At 45.4% G+C, this 22771-nt stretch overlaps 2 protein-coding genes across 2 annotated transcripts; both read right to left on the bottom strand.

The window, feature by feature from the left end:
* Positions 1-657: 657 nt before the first annotated feature.
* On the bottom strand, positions 658-9517 carry chata (choline O-acetyltransferase a). The gene is made up of 15 exons (XM_035605315.2): positions 9301-9517; positions 8874-8979; positions 8319-8510; positions 7621-7739; positions 6887-6940; positions 6614-6794; positions 5769-5946; positions 5496-5665; positions 4807-4907; positions 4536-4664; positions 4327-4449; positions 4079-4220; positions 3870-3932; positions 3631-3768; positions 658-2727 (listed from the first exon to the last, which is right to left on the bottom strand). The coding sequence occupies exons 2-15, from the start codon at positions 8919-8921 to the stop codon at positions 2338-2340; spliced, it is 2028 nt and encodes a 675-aa protein (XP_035461208.1). The 5' UTR covers positions 8922-8979; positions 9301-9517; the 3' UTR covers positions 658-2337.
* Positions 9518-10179: 662 nt separating this feature from the next.
* Positions 10180-12938, bottom strand: slc18a3a (solute carrier family 18 member 3a). Its single transcript, XM_035605318.2, has one exon. The coding sequence runs from the start codon at positions 12391-12393 to the stop codon at positions 10834-10836; it is 1560 nt and encodes a 519-aa protein (XP_035461211.1). The 5' UTR covers positions 12394-12938; the 3' UTR covers positions 10180-10833.
* Positions 12939-22771: the final 9833 nt, after the last annotated feature.

The raw sequence follows: 22771 nt of genomic DNA on the forward strand, positions 1-22771 counted from the left end.
TATAATAACATTAACGAAGTATGATCCATAGCAAAGTGTCACCGGCGCGTCTGACGGCATTTCCTGTTGTGGTCACCAGGGTAACACAGTCACACACCTGTCGCCTTCTTTACAACACATCATCCCATTTGCTCCAGTTGTTGCGTAAAACAAACTTTATGCATCATGTGTTTGCTGTATGACCAGTGGTGACTTTTTTTTTTCTTTAATCGCACTATTAATGTTTGAAGTGACCTGGTTGTTCTTCCAATAGGGCTGGTATGAAAGGAAAATACGAAGCAAAAATAGGCCACTGCAGCGCGGGCAAAGGGTTAGATCAGATTGTCAACACTGGCAGCAGATTGCCTAATTTGTGCCAGAAATCTGAGTTTTAACTATGTCATATTTGAAGGCACAGACACGATGCACATATATGATAAACATAGTGTTTTTAGATACATTGTGAGTGATGAACCCACTTGCCTGAGAATCCCGTTTTTTTTTAAGTTTACTACAGTAACAGTTTAATTATGATAAGATTACACTTTGTCATCAGAGTGTTTTTCCAAAATTTTGTCTTGCATACCAAGACATACAATGTTAAACAAAACAACAACAACAACAAAGCAAATACAAATAGGCCTACACATTTATTGCATCACACATCATGGATGAGTGGCTGCTCTCTGGCCCTCTTAGAAACCGAACTTTCATTTAACTGAGGAACAAATGAGTTTCGCAGTCTGTTCAGATGAGCCTGTCGGACTTTACATCTTCTGCTTGATGGCGCAAGCTGACATTCTGCAAATAAGATATGAGAGGGGTTATTGGTTTGACAAAAAAAAGTGTAGGATGGGGTCAATCCTCTAATTTACCTTTTTCAGCTACAGTAGCCAATGAATATATGTATGTGTATATGTAGGCTTCTATTTTACATAATGTATCATACTGTAAACCCAGCCCTTTAGTCAATACATTCACAATAATGTAAGATACATCAATTGATTAGTTTGACAGAAAATGTTGTAATTATGGTGTAAAAATGATTCTTGTTTTGTTTTGCAGATTTCATAATGCAACTGGTCCACTAACATTGACATGATTGTTTACTAGTGGATTTATGTGTTAGGGGGCAAATATATAGTATCATAAACAGCACTATCAAAGTACATTTCTAAAAATCCAAACATATCTGTAATCAGCAAAATGAACAGAACAATTCAATTTATTTTAGTTCTTTTGTTTTAATCTTCAACCATACTCTATAAATACAATTTGACAATCATAAACACAGTGATCACCTCTGCTTAGTAAGTTATATATATTTATATATATATTATGTATATACAAATGTTATTATTTTCCAAACTTTTACATTTACTGTAACACTATAGGTGATATCATACAAAAATAAATAGCTTAAATAATATTCTGCTCATAATTTATAAATACACTACTGATTACGCTTCACATTCTTTGACAAATCAAAAAGTATCCCTTGAAAATCTTAGTTGCTTTTTGTTCATATTATATATGTATGTTAAAGTGTTTTTCATCCGTATGAGCTGAATGTCTAACGATTTCTTTTTTTAAAGGATACTTTTTGAACAGATATTTCAGATACACCACATGTGCAACCGACAACAATTTATGAAGACAACACGCGTGGAAATTGCATAGAAGATTGGGGTTTGACGATGTACCATAATCTTCCGGAAATCATTAGATAGCAGCATGCGATTTTGCAAATTCACATATACAGACAATCGGCCATTTGTCACGACTCACAGACTACTTTTGCCCCGTCGAACTGACTGACGGGCACCATGGATGAAATGATGCAGAAATGTTAGATGGGAGAATGATTTTTTCTTTGCTCATTTCCCACCAACATTAACTGTGGCTCTGGTTGCCATCGTTCTCGTCCCCCTTTCCTTTGGCTGATTCATCTCAAATTAGTGGCAAAACAACAATCAAAAGCTCAAATTTGGCTCAAATTTCTATCCACATACACTTGTAGATTTTTCAACAGAAAATGTACGTTCCTGCTGTATGCTGGATATTTTCTGTGACAACAGCAGAAAAATGTCACCTACAATAACACAACAACTGTCATATTCTCTTCCAATAAGTTAGTTAGATGTTGATACGTTTAACAATATTGCGTACAATACAACAGCTTTACATCTCATCTGGTATCACAGTTACAGTGTATATTTTGTGAACGAGTCAAGGGAAGTGTATTATTGCAGCACACAAAAACCCAAACATTAAAATCACAGCACAACAATTCTTTTCACAGGCACTGACAGCGTCCGGTGATTTACCTCCGTCCTTAAAAGCTTGTGGCTCTTCCTGTTATGAAGTCTGGGTTTGAGCCTCCACTTTAGTCTGATCTGGTGTCTCCACCACAACCTGTGGCGGTGTTTGCTGACACTTGGTTGAGTCGGACGGTCTCTGCTGTGTTTGGTTCTGCCAGCTAGTCTCCGTTTGCGTCTGTGTCTCCAGTGTCCCGCCCGGTCTCTGCCTGGTCGGAGTGGATGCGCGGTTGCATTTATTGCACAGATCCCTCATGTCCAGGAGTCCCTGCACCGCACACTTGACAAACTCTGCTGAACTTGTCTGTGGGCTCTCGCGGAAACTGGACACGGAGAAGATAATGTGGTCTGACTGGGGGTTGTAGCACGCTCCGTAGCCGTTTGGAACCACGGGCCCATAGCAGCAGAACATCTCCACGGTCGTCGGGACCTGAGGGGAGAGGAGATGCTGAAGTATTGCTCACTAACTGTGCTACTCCAGCAATTTAGTTGCCCATAAAATTGGGCCTTCTATATCCTGACTTTGAGTCAGTAGTATGAGTCAAGCTTGTAGACTGTATATAAAAGTGGACGTAATCACCTTGGCCAAGTGCCTAAAACCTGCAATCTTTTGAATGACCAGCAGGGGGCAACTCCATTGGTTGCAAAACGAAGTCTCTATAGTTTCTATAGAAGTCTAAGAAAAATACTCTACTTTTCACCTGATTTATAATGTCAGTAGATATTTTCCTGAAGTGTTTATGGTTGCGATCCCTTGTTTCAATGCAGCATGATGTTCATTTTGTAAATTTTGGTCCCATGCAGAGTAGCATAGGCGATAAAGCGCAGTATGTGTTGGGGCGTGTGGTCGACAGCCAGCACCGTCCAACAGGTGCAGGTCCCAGATATAGGTTAACGTGCAGCGGGCGAGCTGTCAGACAGGCCCAACCCCCTGCTCCGCCAAATACGGTTACTTCAAAAACAAGATGGCGCTGAACAAGATGATAAACTCAAAGCTTCAAAAAAACGGCCGTTCACAAATCAACGGGTGACGTCACTGTCAAGCTTAAAAAATGCTGCAGTTCGATAGCATCTTTCATGTTTGTCAGTGCCCACTTCGTTAAAACCGTCCCCCTTGAGTTTGCAGCGCAGGCTTTCTGCTCAAAAAAATCTTGAGTTTCGAGTGTCGGCCCAAGCTGAGGAAACATTATCTGGGTTTTCTTTTGAGAGTCCGGAAAAGCTCCTTCAGAGCAACGGAGGGCTACACACCTGTCCTCACAGGTTGAGCCGAACTTCTCGTGACAAGTGAACTGAACGTTATGTATACAATGAGCGCCGCCTGGGTTCAAGATACCTGACTTGTAGAGAGAACGAACTGGTTACTGATGAGATAGGCTTCGTCTGTAAATATCTCTGGCGTCTCTATCTCCAGCTCATGTGCAATTCCGCGCAGCCCTAGTAGGTGATTGTCTATCGCCATCCCCGTGATAGCCTGGGGAAGAAAAAATGCAAAATGTCAGGGTGTTTTTCTCCGACGAGCAAAGTCCACATTGTAATCCCCTGTGTCAGCGGACGAGGGTAGAGAGCGGTTACCAGAATAGTATACTTCGTCTGTGCAGTGATGGCCCCGCGTAACATCTCCATCTTTTCCGTATCCTGCGGAAGTACACAACGGCGAATCAACAGCGTTGCATTCGATCGCCTTTATTTGCAGCACGCGCTTTCTATTCATGGTGAAGAACATCAGCACAGACTGAAGTGCAAGAGTGAATGACACAAGGTCCACACTGAAAACCTCTTACGCTCGTGCTCAGCGTCCCGTCGGTCATTGCTCTGACGAAGGCCAGGGCTTCGGGCGTGGCTGAGCGGATGTTGTCCACCCTGCCTTCCTGAAATCGTCGTATGGAGGCGCTCTCATAGGTCGACGCCGGTCGGCGATGACACCTAGAGTAGCGTGCGGCGAAAAAGGGGCCTTGCAGATTTGAGACCCGGGTAAATGCGATACGTGCATGTGAATCAATCTTGCAATATTTCGCATTTTATCCCTTACCGGTAGTAGGCCAGCTGAAGAGCAACCTGGATGTAGGCATCCGGACTCATTTTCTGCCTCTTGATGAACTCCTTCCCGTAGTCGTGGAACTTGTGGACACTCATGTCCAGATTTCTCACCAGGCTGAGGCAAACGAGAGAAGGGGATCCTGCTAAAACATTCCTGCATTTTGTTTTTTTACTGGACAGAAAGCGAAAGTGGACCCAGACCTTTGGAGCTTGTCAGCCGAGGAGGCGAGCAGTTTGTGGACCTCGGGGGTGCACTTCCAGCGGAGCCTGCGTGGCGCGGGCAGCTCGCTCACACTCGCGGCTCTGATCAGCTTTGACGGGCTGCCAACCCTGAGGTCAGATAAAATATGAAAGAAATTGCCAATCCTGCATTTATTTAGCTTCGTCTTGTTTGTTTTCTCTACACGTACGCCAACAGATATCACGCTCATTGTTGCAATCCCGAGATCCAGTTGCATTTTTCATGTCTTACATGTATTTGAGGAGATACTCCGTGCACTGCACGAGGACAATCCCTTCGAACGGTGAGTGTTCACACACGACTCCACAGCAGCCGTCGGCTCCTACGACAAACTGACACAGTGGAACTATCTTCAGTTGTGTGGGACCGAGCGGCAGTGTTGTCCGAGATTCATCTCGTTTGTGTGTGCAGTTTGATCAATGTTCCCTCATACGCATTTCATCGTTACATCGCACTCTGCAGTAAGAGGAGGGAGCGTCCAACTCTCCGGGTAGTGGATAGGAATCGTGTATTTCATTCATTTAATCTGAATTCTTCATCAAAACATCTCCATCAAAGTTCATGCTAATGCCGTGTCTTGTCGGCTTGCAAATCCAGCGGGAACGTCCACTGCCTGCCAGAATTTTTTCTTCAAATGTGGAATCTGAATTTGACACGGGATTTGGCTAATCACATCCACTGTGAGAGATGTTCATGAATATTCTCATCAGTTATGTCTGTCGTGTTTCTCCGTAATTAAAAGAGATCCAACCGTAAAGCGTCCACCATTCAGACATTTTTTATCCCCATTTCATTCTCACCCCGTTTTTCTCACTTCACTATTCTCCAACCAGTTCTCCAGTGATAAATCAGGGCACGTGTGCAGTGAGTTAAAGAGACAACAGCTCAAGTCGCCTGACCTGATAGCTGTGCTCACTGACCTGCATGGGCTTGTCGTACCAGCGGTTGCCACCGTTCTTGGCCACTCCTCCTCCGTGCAGCATCCACGTGGCACGCGCGGTGTCGCTTAGCTCCGCACCGCTGGCGTCATCCAGACAAACCAGACACAGGCAGCGCTCAATCATGTCCAGAGAATCCCTGTTGGTGGACTCTAGGGAAAAAAAAAACCCGAGCATCTATTTAGCAGGGACAAAACGAACTTGGAAACGTTGAGATCCGCGTGACATTTCAGGGAACCTCTGTCCAAAATGTACCTCTCATTAGCGCTCGGCGAGACTCCGCCCACTCTGTCCGTCCATCCGAAGTGAGGAGACCTATGGGCGGCAGACTCTCGTCTTCACTGTCGGCCATCTTGGCAATCTTGTCCAGCTGAGTCAGCAGATCTCTTTCGTTCAGCCGGCGGAAGTTGATCACCACATCCAGCACAAAGAACTGGACACAGGTTGAAGATTGCACACGGTGTATTTCTGCGCACTGGTCCCTCCGGTGTGTCTTTAACATTTAAATCTATGCTGTGCGCAGTGTGGGCAACTTGTTCCCTAATGACGCAGACACATGTGCAGGATCTAATGGAATGAACAATTTCCACCACAGTCTTGCCGCAGCAACGTCCGATGTGGCAGGAAACACGAATGTTCACACAGCAGGCTGTGAACAAGCAGTTCACCCAGATTATCTAAAAATAAGAATAATTTGGGAGGAGGTAAAGTAAATGCATATGAAATGTTGGTAATAATCCCTTTCTTTAAAACGGTATGCGTGTTTAACCACTGTGTTTTCTTGCCCCATCAGACTCGGATGTCGCCACGCTGATGTGTTTCCAATTACCAGCAATTAACTTGGTGAGTACAGCATAAGAGAGACGGCTCGATCTGTGTGCGTAAGCTTCAAGTTAAAATGGGATTATACTTTAAATGAATAAAGCAATTAATTATTACGATAAATTTCTAAGATGACATGGGTCCTGACATTGGTGAGCAAACCAATGCAAACTGGTGAAAGCAAAATCTCCATTCGCCAAATGATGATCATGTCACGTGGTGAAGATGGATAGAGAAAAAGCTAGTAATTGAAATTGTGGATTTTCAATTTGTCTGACCTGGTTCTTACAAGCCACTATGACGTGTTCAGGCTCCGGCATCACGCTGCTCTCCTGGGCCACCAGCGTGTCCCTCTCGGGCCCCGGCAGGCGGTAGGAGGTGAAGAGGCGATAGTACTGCTCCATGCACAGGGGCGTCCCAGCCAGCTGGCCCCGGGCGTAGTCCACAGGCAGGGCGCGTCTACACGCACACGCACACACAGTCACACAGCTTTGACAGCCGTTTGGAACATGCTGCTCAGCTATTCGTGCTCTCGCCGTGCATTAACTTACGCATCTAGGAGAGTCTTGTACTCCAAAACACCAGAAAGTAAGTGTGCTGCGAACCTACAGGAGGGAAAATGGTTTTGTTTAATACATGAGCACACACACACACACACACACACACACACACACACACACACACACACACACAATTGTACTCTACTTGGTCCCTACTTCCAATGGAGTACCCTCCCTCCCTATTCTCTGCATTTGGCCTAATTCCTGATTTATTGTGTACGTGCGTCACGCAGCATAAATCTTAATGCAAACCACGTGTTTAAGGAGAGCTGTGGTGCCAGATCGATACCAAGTTAACCAAACCGCAGCCTTCACTGTCTATTAACCTTGTCCACCGGCAACCTGGCCTGAACTGGCCCCTCGGCCCTCAGGACGCTCTGTGGTAATGACCCCTATCTGTCAAGTGTGCTGCGAGGAAGTGTCCCGTTTTTCTTTAATGGATCAACGCCGGCGTCTTGAGTAATTCACACGGTTCCCTGTCATTTCTCAGGTCCCTTTAGTAGACTATAATTTCCTCTAAAGTGATAACGTTTAGATTTTTACAATGCATGACATCATAGCTTGCTTCCTTTACAGTGTGTGTTGTGGAGGATGGGTAACAGGACACAATGTTGAGGGGAAAAAAAGACTTGACTGGATGGCTGTGTGCTTTTTCTGTTGCGCGACACTGTGAAGTTTTTTTCTCACGTCTCATTCTTGTCTTGCTCGTGCGGCGTCTCTTGTACCTTAAAGAGTCGATGGGAGCCCTGAAGTTCTGCTGCGGGAAGACCATCGCAGGACTGGAGTTGACGGGCAGAGCCATTCTGTTGTTCAGGTACATGTCATTCAGCCAGTATTCGTACACCTACAGGAGGGATTCACTCAAAGGTCAGACCCAACGATAATACATTGATCTGATTGTGAGTAAAAAAAAGGGGGAGCACTACACATCCAGCACCGAGGGGCTCAGAGTCCACACAGACGGCTCTCGAACTTTGCAAATGTTCCCCAATGATGGAACAGGTTTGTTTGCGTCAGTGATGTGAAACAGAACTATAATATGACGTGTAGTCACACAAAATGCATCTATATACCTCGAGCTTTTCAGTTACTTGTGTAAATTCTGAAACAGATGTATATCAGACACATCCACAGATGTATATCAGACACATCCACAGATGTATATCAGAAACATCCACAGATGTATATCAGAAACATCCACAGATGTATATCACAGATGTATATCAGAAACAGCCAAACCAATCACCAGTTGGCCCTTTGCATTCTCGCCCACAGTGTTTGTCAGAACTTTGAGAAACAAAATTCACACACAAATTCATCACCCATAGGGTTCAGTCGATCACAGCGTTGCTCACTAGGAACTAACTCGGCTCTGGGTTGCACTTGCACAAATCTTCATCGTGTGCTTTTGGACCCGTTTTACCCAGTTTGCCTGGTTGTCCCTCCTTTCCGCGAGTTTCCTCTGCAGTAGCTCTCCCACGCCCCCGGGGGCTCCGAAGTGCCGCACCACGGTCTGGGTCTGGTGGAACTGTTCCTCCGTGAGCAGGTGCCTCACGCACCGCAGGTACGTGTCCAGTGTGTCCGGCAGGGCGGGCAGAGGCAGCTTGGGCAGACCCTGGCCGGTGTGGGCGCGATGGAGAGAAGAGAGAAAAAATCACTGCGTTCTCATCCTCAGTTTCACTTACATGTTGGCTATACATGAACATGCATTAAAGCACTTTATCAACAAAATACTTAAGATACTTAAGATTTTAATTGAGAAGTAGCACAAAAGAAAATAAACACTTGAACTGACTTATTCAATTTGAAGTATATGAATTATTCTCTTAAAATTAGCACACACGGATCATTTGTGTTCACTTTCGTTTGCTTTTTTTTCTTCCTTTAACGTCCACAATTAATGGCAAAACACGATTTCTCTCTCATGCACTCTTCCATCGAAATCCAATCTCATATAGTCAAATATAAGATATTTTACTTCTCCTCCCCCTAAGTCTGTGGAGGGCTCTCGGTCCAGAACCGGCATGTTGGCGGCGGTGGTGCAGAGGGGCCAGAGTCAGGCGGGTTGATCCACGACACAGACTCTGTGTCCACAGATGAAATAAAATTAAAAAAAAAAAAATCAGTGTCAAGTTCTGGGAAGTGAATGAATGCGACAGCCAGAGAGCAGCGCGCATTTAAGACATCTCACTACTTGTTGGAACCTTGAAGACAAACGTGGAATCAAATCGATAAGACTGTCATGACTAACCAGTGCAAGAATGCGCTCTTTGGGAGGCTGCATGCAGCGGGATGCTCCAAATTGCGCATTGGATGTCGCCACGCTGCCACAATCTAAATACACCAACAACGAACTAAACTTACCTAATTAAAGTAATCGGGGAAAATTGTAATGTTTTACTCACCAGCCAGACAATAAAAACGACATTCCAACTGGTTCCTGGGCCTCGAGAAAGAGGTTTATACTTTGGTCCATCTCGACGACTTTTAAATGCCACTGCTTCGGTCCCTTTCGGCCCATTTTCAACACCTTTCAGTCCCCAGCATGGCAGGTGCACAACTCCCTCGCTGGCCAAGGGGAGATGCTGAGGAGGGTATCTCCCCCCCCCCCATCCCCATGAGCTGCCAGGCTCCTCCCAGAAGTCCTGCCATTCGCCGAGAAGTTTATTCTGCGCCTCGCATCTTCACTCCACCTTGATATAGACGCGGTACTGAACGCCTTCGGGTGCGCACACATGCTGTGCCTGAAGAAACAATTATTATTATTATAAGGGATTTCTCGTGGACTCCCCCCCCCCCCCCCCCCCCCCCATCGCCTTTCTAAAATCTAAAACACCTGTTCATCGAGCAGTTGGGGTCGCAGCCGTTGCTTCCACCTCAATGCCTGCGGCGGATTTAATTGGCGATGCTTAATATTTAATGCAAAGATTCGCATTTTGGACAAACTCTTTAGATGCTTTGAGAAACGATTTCAGCCTCAGGATATAAGGCGTCGTGAAATTATTATCATGTTTTGTTACAAAACAGTTTTTTTATTCAGAAAAAATGTAATGGATTTCAGTTTTCACTGACTACATTAATGTTGGTCTTCATGAGATTAATATTCGATCTTTCAATCAGCCCAATACATTCGAAGGTTTAATCGAGCTTTATAAATAAAACCATATTTTTATCCTACTGGTAATTTTGTTGGTGTGGAATCCTTCACCTGTAGAGGAAAATATGAGCGTCATATATACCGCAATAAATAATTTCATGTATTACTCAAATTAATAATTCCCATGAACGGTGGCATTCACATAATACGCATTTAATTATGTACATGAATATACACGTATGTACAGTCGCAGATCATACAGTGAGGCGTTGCATTCCAGTAGTACATCATCCAAAAATAAGCAAAAATAAAAACAAACGACAAGACGCAGATTTCCACTCATTTCCATCCCGTTTATCTTTCTTAAAACTGGTGTGTGTGTGTGTGTGTGTGTGTGTGTGTGTGTGTGTTTGACACACACGCAGTATTGCATATTGAGTGTATAGCACAACTCTGGCGAAAATAATTCACATTACATGAAAAGACGCATACCTTATAATTGCTCTTTTAGTTAAAATACATTTACACAGAGTCCCTGAATACGATGTGAGTCTGTTTTCTGATATAGTGGTAAATATTTTTAATGCAGTAGACATTTATCTCAACAAATCTTTCACATACTCTCACTTTAAGTAATGAACACACGCCGGCGAGCGCCTCTCTCTACTGCAAAAGCTTGAAGCTATACTTGATTTGACAATACCCGGAGGGACTGTCACCAGGAGCAGTACATAATTCATGTTGTTACACAATCCTAATCATGTTATGCAATTGATCAGACGGAACGCACACAACTCTAGATGGGCACTTTGATAGTTTTACACTCAGTTAAAGGTCTTTTTTACGCATACTCTCCTCCCGAGGATTCCTCCTCTGAGTACGACCGTTGCGCCAAGGTTCCGATGCCACCGTCGTCGACCGTCGTACACAAGCCCTTTCTCTTCTTCTCCCGTTGCTCCATCTTGATCGTGTCGTACAGTCCCGTCGGGCCGTCCTCCAGCAGCATGTTCTGCTCGGAGAAAGAGGGCTTCATCTTCGTCACGTTCTTCAGCAGGAGGAGCGCCGGCGCGTAAAGTACATTGGCGAGGCCCATGCCCAAGTTGAGCTGGACGAAGCCCAGGTCGTGCACTATCTGTCCGGCCACCACGGGCCCCAGCGCATAGGCCACGCAGTAGGAGATGTCCGCGATGGCGTAGACGCTGCCGTACACGGACACGTGGCGCACGTCCACCAGGAACCCCAGCGTCGGCAGGAGCGCCGTGTCCACGAAGGCGATGCCGAAGCAGATTCCGCACAGCGGGATCATGAGCTGTCCAAAGTTTTTACAGGCGGGCACGGTGCAGGAGCTCGCTCCTATGAACACCATGCCTATAGCGCCGTAGAACCACTGCAGGTGAGGGTACTTGGCTGCCAGTTTGACGGTGAGAAATACGCCCAAAACGTGAGGGAAGAACGCGGGGAGCCATGTCATGCCGATCTGCCACTGGCTGGCATGCATGGTGCTCTCCATCCAGTTGGCGATAGTGGGCTCGAGGAAGGCGAGGGGGATGTTGCAAATAGTCAGAGCACCGGCCACCACGGCTATGTAAGGGTCAATCATCAGTTTATACATGGGGGTGCCCACTGGCATGTTTTCCCTCTCTCGGTTGGAAAAGGGTTTCAGCACAACGAGGCACAACACGCCGTCCACGAGACAGATGCAGGCCAGGATCAGAAAGGGCACCCGCTTGCCGGCGAACTCGTAGAGCACCCCCCCGAAGGGGGGAGCCACGAGACTTCCGAAAGAGATGAACGCCAGCGCGATGCCCAGCGCCTTGCTCCTCTCCTTCTCCTCTTTGTACTTGTCCGCGATCAGCGCGATCCCCGAGGTGTCCGCGAAAGCCGAGCCGAGGCCCTGCATGCTGCGCGCCAGGAACATCGTCGCGTAGTTGTCGGCGAAGGCGAACGTGAGGGTGGAGAGGAACATGACGTTGAGCCCGATGAACAGCGGGATGTCGTAGCCGATCCGGTCGATGAACGTGCCGCTCAGCGGGTTCACCAGCAGCTGCAGGATGGCCTTGGAGGCGAACAGGACGCCTATCTGCAGGTCGAAGTTCCCCTTGGCGGCTCTGTGCATGGTGCCGTTTGTGGAGTTGGTGTGCAGTTGGGTTTCTTCGGCTCGATCCGCCGCGTTCTGCAGCCGCTCAAGGTAGTCGGGTATAATTGGCACGATGACCATGTAAAGCATGTTGTCCAACAAAAGTGCAGTGCAGACTATTACTAGAATTATCCGTTTCTGTCGCTCCGGGTTTTGCATCGCGTTGCCCAGTTGTTTAGTTCTTTCGCTCATCTGGGACAGTTTGGAGGCGGCGGACTGCGCCACATCGGCGCCCTGTCCCTCCGTGGTCCCATCCGGCTCCATGGTTTTTCTCCTCCCTGGCTCAAGTCTCGTCTTGTGAAAGATAAAGTCGGCTGCTTCCCGTTGATTTGTCTATAGAATTACGCACGGTTGGCACATTTGTCCCGTCTTTTTTTGTGTGTTTGTTCTCGTCCGGCACCGGGAGCCCTACTAATGAGCTAGACAACTTTCTTCTGCTTTACCTCGCCTCTGTCCCCCCTGCGCCGTCCGTCATCGCACGCGCATTTCCACTCGCGTGACTTGGACTGGTTTTATCCCCGCGGTCCCCAGTTGCTTCATTGTCTCATATGCCGTCATTCAGGCGAAGTGCTGCTGGTCTCGCACACGCACACGCACAGGTTTGGGGGGGATTCACCGCCAGCTCACTTCTTCAGCGCGCACTCCCTGTTCTTTCGGGGTTCCGTCTGCTGCGCCCCCGCGGCTCCTCGACGCTCCCGGCGGTCTCCAGTCACCTGTAACGCAGCGAGCTAAGTCATCATATCACATCAGCCGGACTGCTTTTTGTCGGCCCCGAGAACGAATACACACTGCAGTTTGTTGACTCCCATAGGTGCCCCGTCCCCCCCCCCCCTCCCCACACTTCCGTCTTCGCCGATGGCTATGACGCACAGTCCTGCTGCTCCTCCAGCGGATCTTTTATGCTAATTAAACACAGAATCCCGAGAGGACACTGCTGTCCGGCCACTTGCTTCGGAGCAGATCCGGCGAGGCTCGCTCCTGTTCCTGTCCCCCCCCCCATCTTCTCAGTTTACTGACACTTCTAACGGATTTGGTTTGTCGTTGATTTGTACGATCTTGCCAAATGTTCCCAGCGCAAGAGAAAACCACGTGTGCGCGGACCACATCTGAACTCAGACAACGTGATTTCTGACACTGAAAAAAAAAAGTGAGAACGAACTTAATATGATCTGATCTCTGATCGGTGTCTTGTGCTGAGATTAAAGATCCCGTATAGAGAAACATGCATCCACCTCTCTTCCTCTCATGAACTCCTGCCACGACAGGAGCTGAGGTGTGTTTGTGTTTTAAGAATGCGCATCCGAACTACTGAATTGGCATAAGGAAAAATAAAAACAAACAACACGTAATGTTTGATCCAGCAAGGCTGATCCCATCACCCCCCCCCCCCCCGTGTGTGTGTGTGTGTGTGTGTGTTTGTGATCTGAAAGAGAAGAAATATCTTGCTGCTGCTTCTCTGCCGTTGAACCGTGTCAGAGCCAGATCGTCACAATCGTTGGCACATCTGCGACAAAAAAAATCCCACGAGTTTAGACGTTCACACCAGGAGGAGAATACACACTGTTGCCGTTAAACGCGGAGAACTACTCCCACATTTCAAGAAAGCTTCCCAACATGTTGGGTTCCACTTTCAGCATGAGTCGAGTGAACCGGGGGGTTTAAATGTTGCCGGACACTGCCATCTACCGGCGAGGGAAAGGTCCAGCAGCTGTCGCCATCATCCACTGCGCTCCGTGTAAAACAATCTACTAATCATTTGATTTCAAAGACATTTTCAACCTCTCTGATTTAGAATAAATCTCTGCTGTATAGTCACACTTGGCCCGTCAGCTTTTGGCTGCAGTGCGATGCTCAGGTCTGAAACTTGAGACGGAGCAGTGGCGACATCTAGTGGAGGAATGGTGGACCGGTGAAGGAACCTTTGAAATCTGAAAAGTGGACTCTACCAGACAAAGTCAAGTCAAATCAACTTTACTGTCAATTCCTGCAATATTGTTCCAGACATACAGAGGAATTGACAAAAAAACCCCGTTTATCTCGGACCCACGGTGCAATAGTACAAGAAAAAAAAAATAAGATAAGTAATATATACAATAAATAAAATTCTAAATAGTGCAACAGTAAGAGTAAAGCAAAACCACACGGTAGGGGGGTTCAGAGTCCAGAGTTGTTGGGGGGCAGACGGGAGGGTGTTGAGCTTCCTGGCAGCCTGATGAATGAAACTGTTGGCCCCGGAGGTCTTCGGTACCTTCTCCCAGAGGCTGAAGAGGCTGTGTGAGGGGTGGCTGGGGTCGCCCACAGTGCTGGTTGCTCTGCGGGCGAGTCGGGTTTCGTAGGTGTCCAGGACTGAGGGGAGAGGGACACCAAGATTCCCTCTAAACACTTGTTTGTGTGCGTCTGAACAGGAAATGCATTTGTTGTAAACAAACAGACAAAACAGTTATTTGTATAGTATAGGTAACGTCCTATTTGCATATATTTTCCGACTGAAATCTCAGTCGGATTTCAGTCATTCTTTAACCACATATTTGTGTGTTGGTGTCTCAGGACATGTTGCTGTGGATTAGTCAGAAGATCTTGCTGTGGTTTGGTGTCCTTGTTCAGCCAGTAGATGTCCTCGTACCCTTGTACATGTCCAGTAAATAACAGGTGTGGGACTACTGTAGGATTCCCCAACTGCATCCTTTTACGCTCGTCACACGTCTGTATCTTAACTGCAAGATGAAGATACACAATATTTGTTATAAACCAGCGTAACACAAGTTATCCAAAAATAGAACTGATGATTCGTGGTGTGCTTCGACCACAGGCCTATCGCGGAGTATGAGAGGTGTAAAATAGCAAGTCGCACGGTGTATATATTATTGTTATTATAAGACAATCAAGAGAATAAGCTAGCATAATGTACGACAGTCGACAACAGAAAATAGGTGCAAGCGTTCACATTGCCACGAGGGGCAAGCAAAAGGATAGAAGACGGCAGCGCAAATGTTGTAACTTTACAATCCAGACATGACAAAAGGTCCAGAGGGTTCATTTTATTTGTCTGTCAACTTGGAAAAAAACAGCACATCCAAACATCAGTATAACAGCAGACTGAAACCTTAATAGATTGCAGTCCTAGTTTACATCCTCTGTACTAAGTTCTGGTTGTGTAGTGTGGACGTCGTTAACTACACCAAGCAAAGTCCTGATTTTGACAAGTGGCCGTTGTCCTGAAACCAACAATTTGTGTGAGCTCCCTGGGACAATTGCCTCAGCCAATCAACGTGTTGTGATGTCATCACCGAGAGCAGCCCTGACCCTGACCCTAAACTCCAACCCCTTTTTTCAAAATGTTGGTCTCAGGGTTGTTTGTCGTCTATTTCTATCTATCTCAGCAAGGTTGAGCTAAAAGTGCTGGACTCATTTGCACCAAACTTGGTGCGGGATTGGGAATGGATCGGTGAGGAATTCATAGACTGTCTTTGAAAACGGACGTAGACACCCGGTCTGGAGAGTGAAGCGATCTGAAGCCCCCGAAACCTGCATTCTCTGGAACGACCAGCAGAGGGCGACCCCACTGGTTGCGAAAAAGAAGTCAGTTTCTACAGAAGTCTAATGAAAAAAAGACTCTGCTTCTCACTTGATTTGTAACGGCAGTAATCATTTTCCTGGGGAGTTTATGGTCTCAATCGCTAATCTCAAGATTTCTACAGCATGCTGTTGATTTAGTAAACTTTGGTCCCATTCAGAGTGAAATAGACACTAAAGAGCGGTATATGTATTGGGCTGTGGATACAGCATGAATTGACAGTTAGTACTGCCCCATGGGTGCAGGTGGCAGCATGCTGTTCCTTTTCCAATGCGTTTGAGACAAATCGGAGAAATCCAGCCTGTCGCTTCACAGTGGAGCTTTGTTCGACGTAGACGCGATAAGTCCGGGCAAAAAAACGTCAAAATGTTAGGACTCAAAACAGAAAGCGGCTCAACAATTTTTTTTTCTGTTTTTCTTTTGGACGAAATGCTACGTCACATTGGTGAGAGAACAGCTTTGATAATCACATTCATTTCCCCCAATGAACACGCTGCAACTGGAAAAGCCTCTGCGGCGTCATGAAGGCCGGAGCTCTGCCATGGTGGCCTCTGGTTCACACAAGAGACTGCTGTGCTCAGCAAACACACACGCACGCACGCACGCGCACACACACACACACACACACACACACACACACAGTGGAAGGGTTACAGATAAACACAGGGCCTGTGTAAACAGTTTGTTAACTTTGTTTAGGGGTTTTGCCCGTCGCGTCCTTATCCTGTTTTTAGCTCCGTGTCCTCTTGAGCGTTGCCGAGGGCGGAGTCAGCTCTGCCCGCATAACTGGATCGGTTGTGTCGGGGGGATCAACATATTTTCTCCCCCCCTGTTCTCCCAGTGATTCTCCTCTGATCAGATTTGAAACTATCTCGGGAGATTCAAGATCACCATGTAATCTTGAGTGGTTGCCAAAGTATCCAAAGTTTCCAACGGTCATGCAAAATCCCAGGCCACTGCAGCCAAATGCACACACAGCCTAAACAGAAGACAACCCCCAATGTTGCTTTGTGGCTCTTGTTTTTTAGTATAGCGAAACGAAAAATCTGTCAATTGATAGACTGAAAATATAGATGGATTTGACGTTCATAAAGCAGCAACAAGTTGCCTGCTTGCAGTAAAGAGACAGACGTGTTCTTGATCACAAATTCCCCTTTTATCAGACCATCAAATCCACCACAAGTTAACAAATAACAGCAGTGCAAGTAAAAGCAGCCACTGTGTGAACTGTGGTCGAGTTTCTCCAGAGGGGAGAAGGGACGGCAAGAGAGGAAAAATTCAGAGCGTAAAATGGACTCAAGGTTTTTCTTTGGGTGAAAGAGTCTGTGTTACTCTTGTTTTTATGATTTGAAATCACCTGAAAAGAAAGAATAAAAGAAAAAGGAACAAGGGGAAAGGGGAGGGGGTGGTAAGAGAAAGGAGACAAACACAACAAGGAGAGAGAGAAAATATTGCTATGGGCTGCTTGCCACGGAGTTCCTGCAAAGTTCACATTTTGGATTTTTGGAAATCCATGTTTCTGGCACTTTTAGGGGTGAAAAGTCAAGACAAGGCTCTGCACACTGCACCGATAGCTCTCAGCAAATGTAATTGATCAGGGACATGTTTTGATCTGCTCTGTGGAACAGACATCACGTGGAGGAACAAGGATTTTATTGAGAAATTCGTCACTTAGTGATCTGAGAAAAAGATAAGATAAGACGGGGTAGACTTTATCGTCCTGCGGGAAATAAGTCTTGGACACACACTGTACAGTAGACTATCTGTCGTTAAAAATAAAGAAAAATGCTTACACACACACACACACACACACACACACACACACACACACACACACACACACACACACACACAAACACACTGGCTGTCACATTTACACATACACACACATACATAGAACACATACATTATCAACCAGCACATTGCACACTACCCGTTGTCCAACACATACGGTTCAAATAAGTAAACTGCAGTAGGAGTTGGTGGCCTCATCATCAGTACAAGTGTAAAGTCGAACAATGTAAATCTGAACGACTGGGAATCAGTCTACTCGCAAAATGGACCAATCAGAACAGACGTCATGACTTATGTATATTAATCTAGTGCTAATAAGCCATCATTAGCGTGCTGACAAATCTAAACTAAACTGGCGCACGTGGTAAAACATCGTACCTGCTCCACATCGGCATGTGAGCTTTGCCATCCTCAGCATGCAGCGTTTCACAAGTTGACCTGAGGATTTTGTACAATGACACGTTACAAAGAAACCAGTAGCCTATAGCTGTCAGATAAAAGTAGTGTGTTACAGTGAAGTGTTAATACAATACAAGTATTGTCCAACAGCAGTTGACCTACTATTTAGATCACATAGGATGCCGTAGGCTACACAGATCGAAGGCTGATGTGTTGTGCACGTTGTGTCCTGCATGGAAACTCTGCAACCTGACACATATGGAAATGGAAAGCAATAACGAAATATGTACAGTATCCTTTGGTGGGTTACTGCAGTCAAAATGTGTGACTGACGGCACAATTCGTGAAAGTGAATGGGTTCAAATCCTTTGTCCCCATGTGTGAAATCCAACTTATTTAATCAAGGCGTAGTTCGGCCGCAACTCTTGCTGACTCGGCGGTTTCATGATTGACTTGCCGGATCGCGTGTGCACGTGCTGTCCCTGCACAAACAGAGATGTCAACCCTGTCGGAAAAGATCACCTCCTCATCCATGTCCTCGAGTATACAGTTTTGTATACATTTTACGGTGAAAAACATCTAATCGAAAGGGAAAAGTCGCACGTGTTGCATATCGTTGTGTCCAGCATGTGTGTGTGTGTGTGTGTGCGCGTGCGTTCGTGCGTGCACTGAGCACAGCAGTCTCCTGGGTGAACCAGAGGCCACCATGGCAGAGTTCCGACCTTCATGACGCTGCATAGGCTTTTCCAGTTGCAGTGTGTTCATTGGGGGAACTAAATATGATTATCAAATCTGTTCTCTCACTAATGTGACATAACATTTCGTCTAAAAATAAAACAGAAATACATTTTGAGCCGCTTGCTGTTTTGGATTCCTAACATCTTTTTTTTGGCCTGGACTTATCGCGTCTACGTCAAACAAAGCTCTAGGGTGAAGCGACAGGCTGGATTTGTCCGATTTGTTTCAAACACATGGAAGAGGAACAGCATGTTTCTTTGTGGTTTAAAGCGAAAGTTAACTGTATTCAACTGGGAACTAAATGTATATGCGGGATTATTTATGAGAGTCTGACCTGTTTACATGGCGAACACTTCTCACTAAAGGCTGTACTCATACTAACACTCTATTGGGGCTATCATGTGTTTTGCTGGTTACAAAAAGAGATGTGTGTAATAGGTGGCAGTCCAAAAGATTTCATCCAAAGACAGAATCTTCATGAATGATACCATTGTCTTATTGAAGACAGTGGCAAGTTTGAAATGTCCTATGCAGTAAAAACAGAATGGCACTCAGCAGAGCACACACCTCTTACAAGGTCGAAACATCCCGGCACATCTGTCCAGCACGTGTAATGGACACATAAAAGGAAAAAAGGAAGTCGTCCGGGTTCTTCCCAAGTGGCAACCCGCCGTGACGTCACCCATTGGTTTGTGAACTGTCGTTTTGAAGCCTGGAGTTTAGCATTTTGGCCAGCGCCATCTTGGTTTCTGAAACCAGAAGTATCCATATGAGGAGGAGTGGGGGTGTCCACATCCGCCCACACCTGCAACCTGCACCCATTGGACGGTACTAGCTGTCCCAATACATACCCTTCTTTATTGTCTATTTTGTGTGTGTATTGTGTGTGTGTGTGTGTGTGTGGACGTGTGGAAGTCGGGGCGTGAATAGTGGGAAGCGGTCACAATGCTGTCCACCCTCTATTGGTAAAAGTGAGCGGTTTAATGAATCAAAGCAGCGATTTCTAAAGGGCAGTGACGCACGGCTCCATTTTAATCCAGATTACACTGAAACGCTAATCCTGTAAAAAAAAAAAAAAAAAAATACAGTTTCTTTCAAACAAATATGTTCCCCCCCCCACCCCCCCCTCACAAATCAAGTGCGAGGTGTGTATTTGAACGTTGCCTCCAGGCCGAATGCGTGTGCGACATTGTCACTAATTCATGTGCTTCATGTAATTCGCGCTGCTCGACAATCGGCGTTGTCTGACAGGTTCAATGGATTGATCGGAGGAGCAGCTGTGTGCAGCATTACCACTGATTGTCCTGTGGCTGCTCCACAAGAGTGTGCGCGTTGGTGTGTGAACGTGAGAATTGGTTTGTGTGCGCGTGCATTGGTTTGTGTGTGTGTGCATTGGTTTGTGTGTGTGTGCGTGCGCTCCAATGGCGTTGGGGTTATATAATCTGCCTCACATCTGACAGTCAAGATCACTGAGGGGGCGCAAATTGAAAGTGTGTCCGACCTGAGGCGGCAGACTGACATTTCACCTCGCTTTTGTGCTCAGCTTGGCCTGAGGGTCGATCACGAGGCGCTGAAAAAGTGCCTCTGATTGGGCAAGATGACGCTCCTCCACGTCGGGCAGACGGTTCACTCAAACCCTTCGGCCAAGGGGTTCGGTACACAAGAAGGTTTCAGACTAAGAGTACAATAGGACATGGCTGCGACCTTTTAATTTCATCAAGTGTGACTTTGGGCCTTTGAGTCACATCTTCTTAAATGCACCATAAACGTTTTATCTCAGATTGAAAGAAGGTTGTAATTTCATAACTGAGATCAGGGTGGCACCTCCGCCGAGGTCCAATAGTTCCGTTAAGAAACCACATTTGAAATCCACTTGATCCGGATGTTTTATTTGGATCCGCACCAAACTGCACACACTCATAGATATCAGTCCCCCAAATCATTTTTTTCATCAAGAGCCATGGACGATTCCCTGGGAAATCAGGGAAACGCCCCATCTCATCATGTTAAAGAAAGTGATTAAAAAAAACCTAAAACATAGATCCGCCCTTTTGGCCAGAAAATGTTCACCGTGTTTTATGGAAATTTGTTCTGTATTTTTCTAAATCTTAACAAACAAAGCGGGGTGAGAACATTACCTTTTTGGCAGAGGAATACATATTCTTCAATACGCCTCAGCTGTACATGGCTGAGCTGCAGTCTCTTATTCTGTTTTAAGAGATAGAAAAAATGATTCCAAGAACATTTTGGTTGTACGTTTACCATAATTCGTATTCAGACTTTATGTGTGATGTATAGTGGGTGAGAAGATGTCATTTGTGCCCATTTACACAAATCTTCAAATCTCCAACCGTGGCTCCTTATCGAGTTCAAAATTGCATCTGAACCCGTTGCATTACAAACACAACAAGCATTTCATCTTGTTTAAGTTATCATCAACAATTCTGAAGGACATTTTCCAATTATTCCAATTCTTCTTTGGTGATGTTATGTTTTGTTCCTGAGTTAAATATTAGCTTTCTTCTTACTTTGTGTGAATGTGTGCATTAGATGTGTGTGTGTGTGTGTGTGTGTGTGTGTGTGTGTGCGTGTGTTCGATGTGCGTGCGTGTTCGAGTGTGTATTTTTCTGATAGAAACTCTTACAGTTCTATTCCCTGATCCACACAAATATCCTTATCTTCCTTCTGTAATCACCCCAACTATTCAACAGTTAGATAATGCAGCATCATTTTAAAGTCGTGTTTTATTTTTTTCCTTAAAGCCAACTGATTCTTCTTATCTTAAACTAAATTTAAAAAAATCCCCTTACTTACTGCAAGGTTGATAATATAGGGAGCACCCATACAATAATCACATGATCTGTTGATTGGGGTGATAGTGTGATAATAATACCACTGTCATCATCCCGTGTTATCCATCCTTATCAGCCCATATATATATTTTTTTTCCCCCTTCTCTCATTGCTCAGGGACAGGCTGATTCACTTTTCTCCTTCTCTCTGTCTGGAACAGAAGATTTTCCGTCTTTCTCCTGCACTCGTGGTCATGTCGCTGTGTATAATCCTCTCAAAAAGCCCATACAAGAACTTCAGTGGTTGACCAGACATAATCCTCGGTGAACTCTTAAGTACCTGAATATGTTTGATTGTACGAGAGGGAAAGCTGATGAAAAAAAGACAAGAAATAATCAAGGTCACCGTGATCACGCCAGACATTTGGATCCAAAGCTACTGATGTAAATCTCTGGCCAATATGGTTTAAATGATTAATTCATGAACATCATCTATAAAGACGATAATGATGACAATTTAGATTTTACATTTTTTGTGTGTGAAATTGTTCTGCTATTCTGACACCTAAAGAGACTGTAGTGATACTTTATATTAATAGCAGCCACCATTTCGCAGATTCCAAGATAGATGCTTATTTTCTTAAATTAAGAAGCGCTAGAAAAAGGTCTAAGACCAGAGTATGGGTTTGCTTACCATTATTTTACTTTTATTAAAATTCAATTTTATCGGATTGCAGCGGTTTAGAGAGTGACGCTAGAAACTCCCCCCCCACCAGATGACGGCACCACATGTCCATTCATCCATATGTCTTGGGACTTTGGTATTCACGTCATGAAGTTTTCTGGTGGAAGTTCATATTTATTATGAATTAGATAATCTCTCCGGGAACCGTGCATGTAATCTAAATGAGTCCTTATTTCCAACTGCTTGACATGACATCTGCAACAAAAAGAAAGTCTAATCCAAAGAGTTTTCCTGCAGACGATTGAATTACCTGGAAATACATAAGAACAATGTTGATGACCCCGGTGGCTGGGTTTGCCCACTGCACATGTGTCATCACCACATAATTATGCAACAACCCGCTCCGCTGACAGACTGTCAACAATTAATCTGCTTAAAACCCCAACTGGGGGCTTCCACGGTGCAGTATGCTGCAGCCTCTGGGTGTTATCTGCATCTCACTGGTCGAACGTCTACTTCTCTTTGATTGCACTGACTCACATCCAATGGTGTGTTACACAGTAGTAATGCATTCAAAAGTACACAAGTATGAGAATAAACTTACATTTCCAAAGGTAAATGCACTTATTATTATTATTATAAAAAAGAGGCCCATTTATCA

The sequence above is a fragment of the Scophthalmus maximus genome, chromosome 10 (assembly GCF_022379125.1).
Source record: "Scophthalmus maximus strain ysfricsl-2021 chromosome 10, ASM2237912v1, whole genome shotgun sequence".
Taxonomy (NCBI): Eukaryota; Metazoa; Chordata; class Actinopteri; order Pleuronectiformes; family Scophthalmidae; genus Scophthalmus; species Scophthalmus maximus.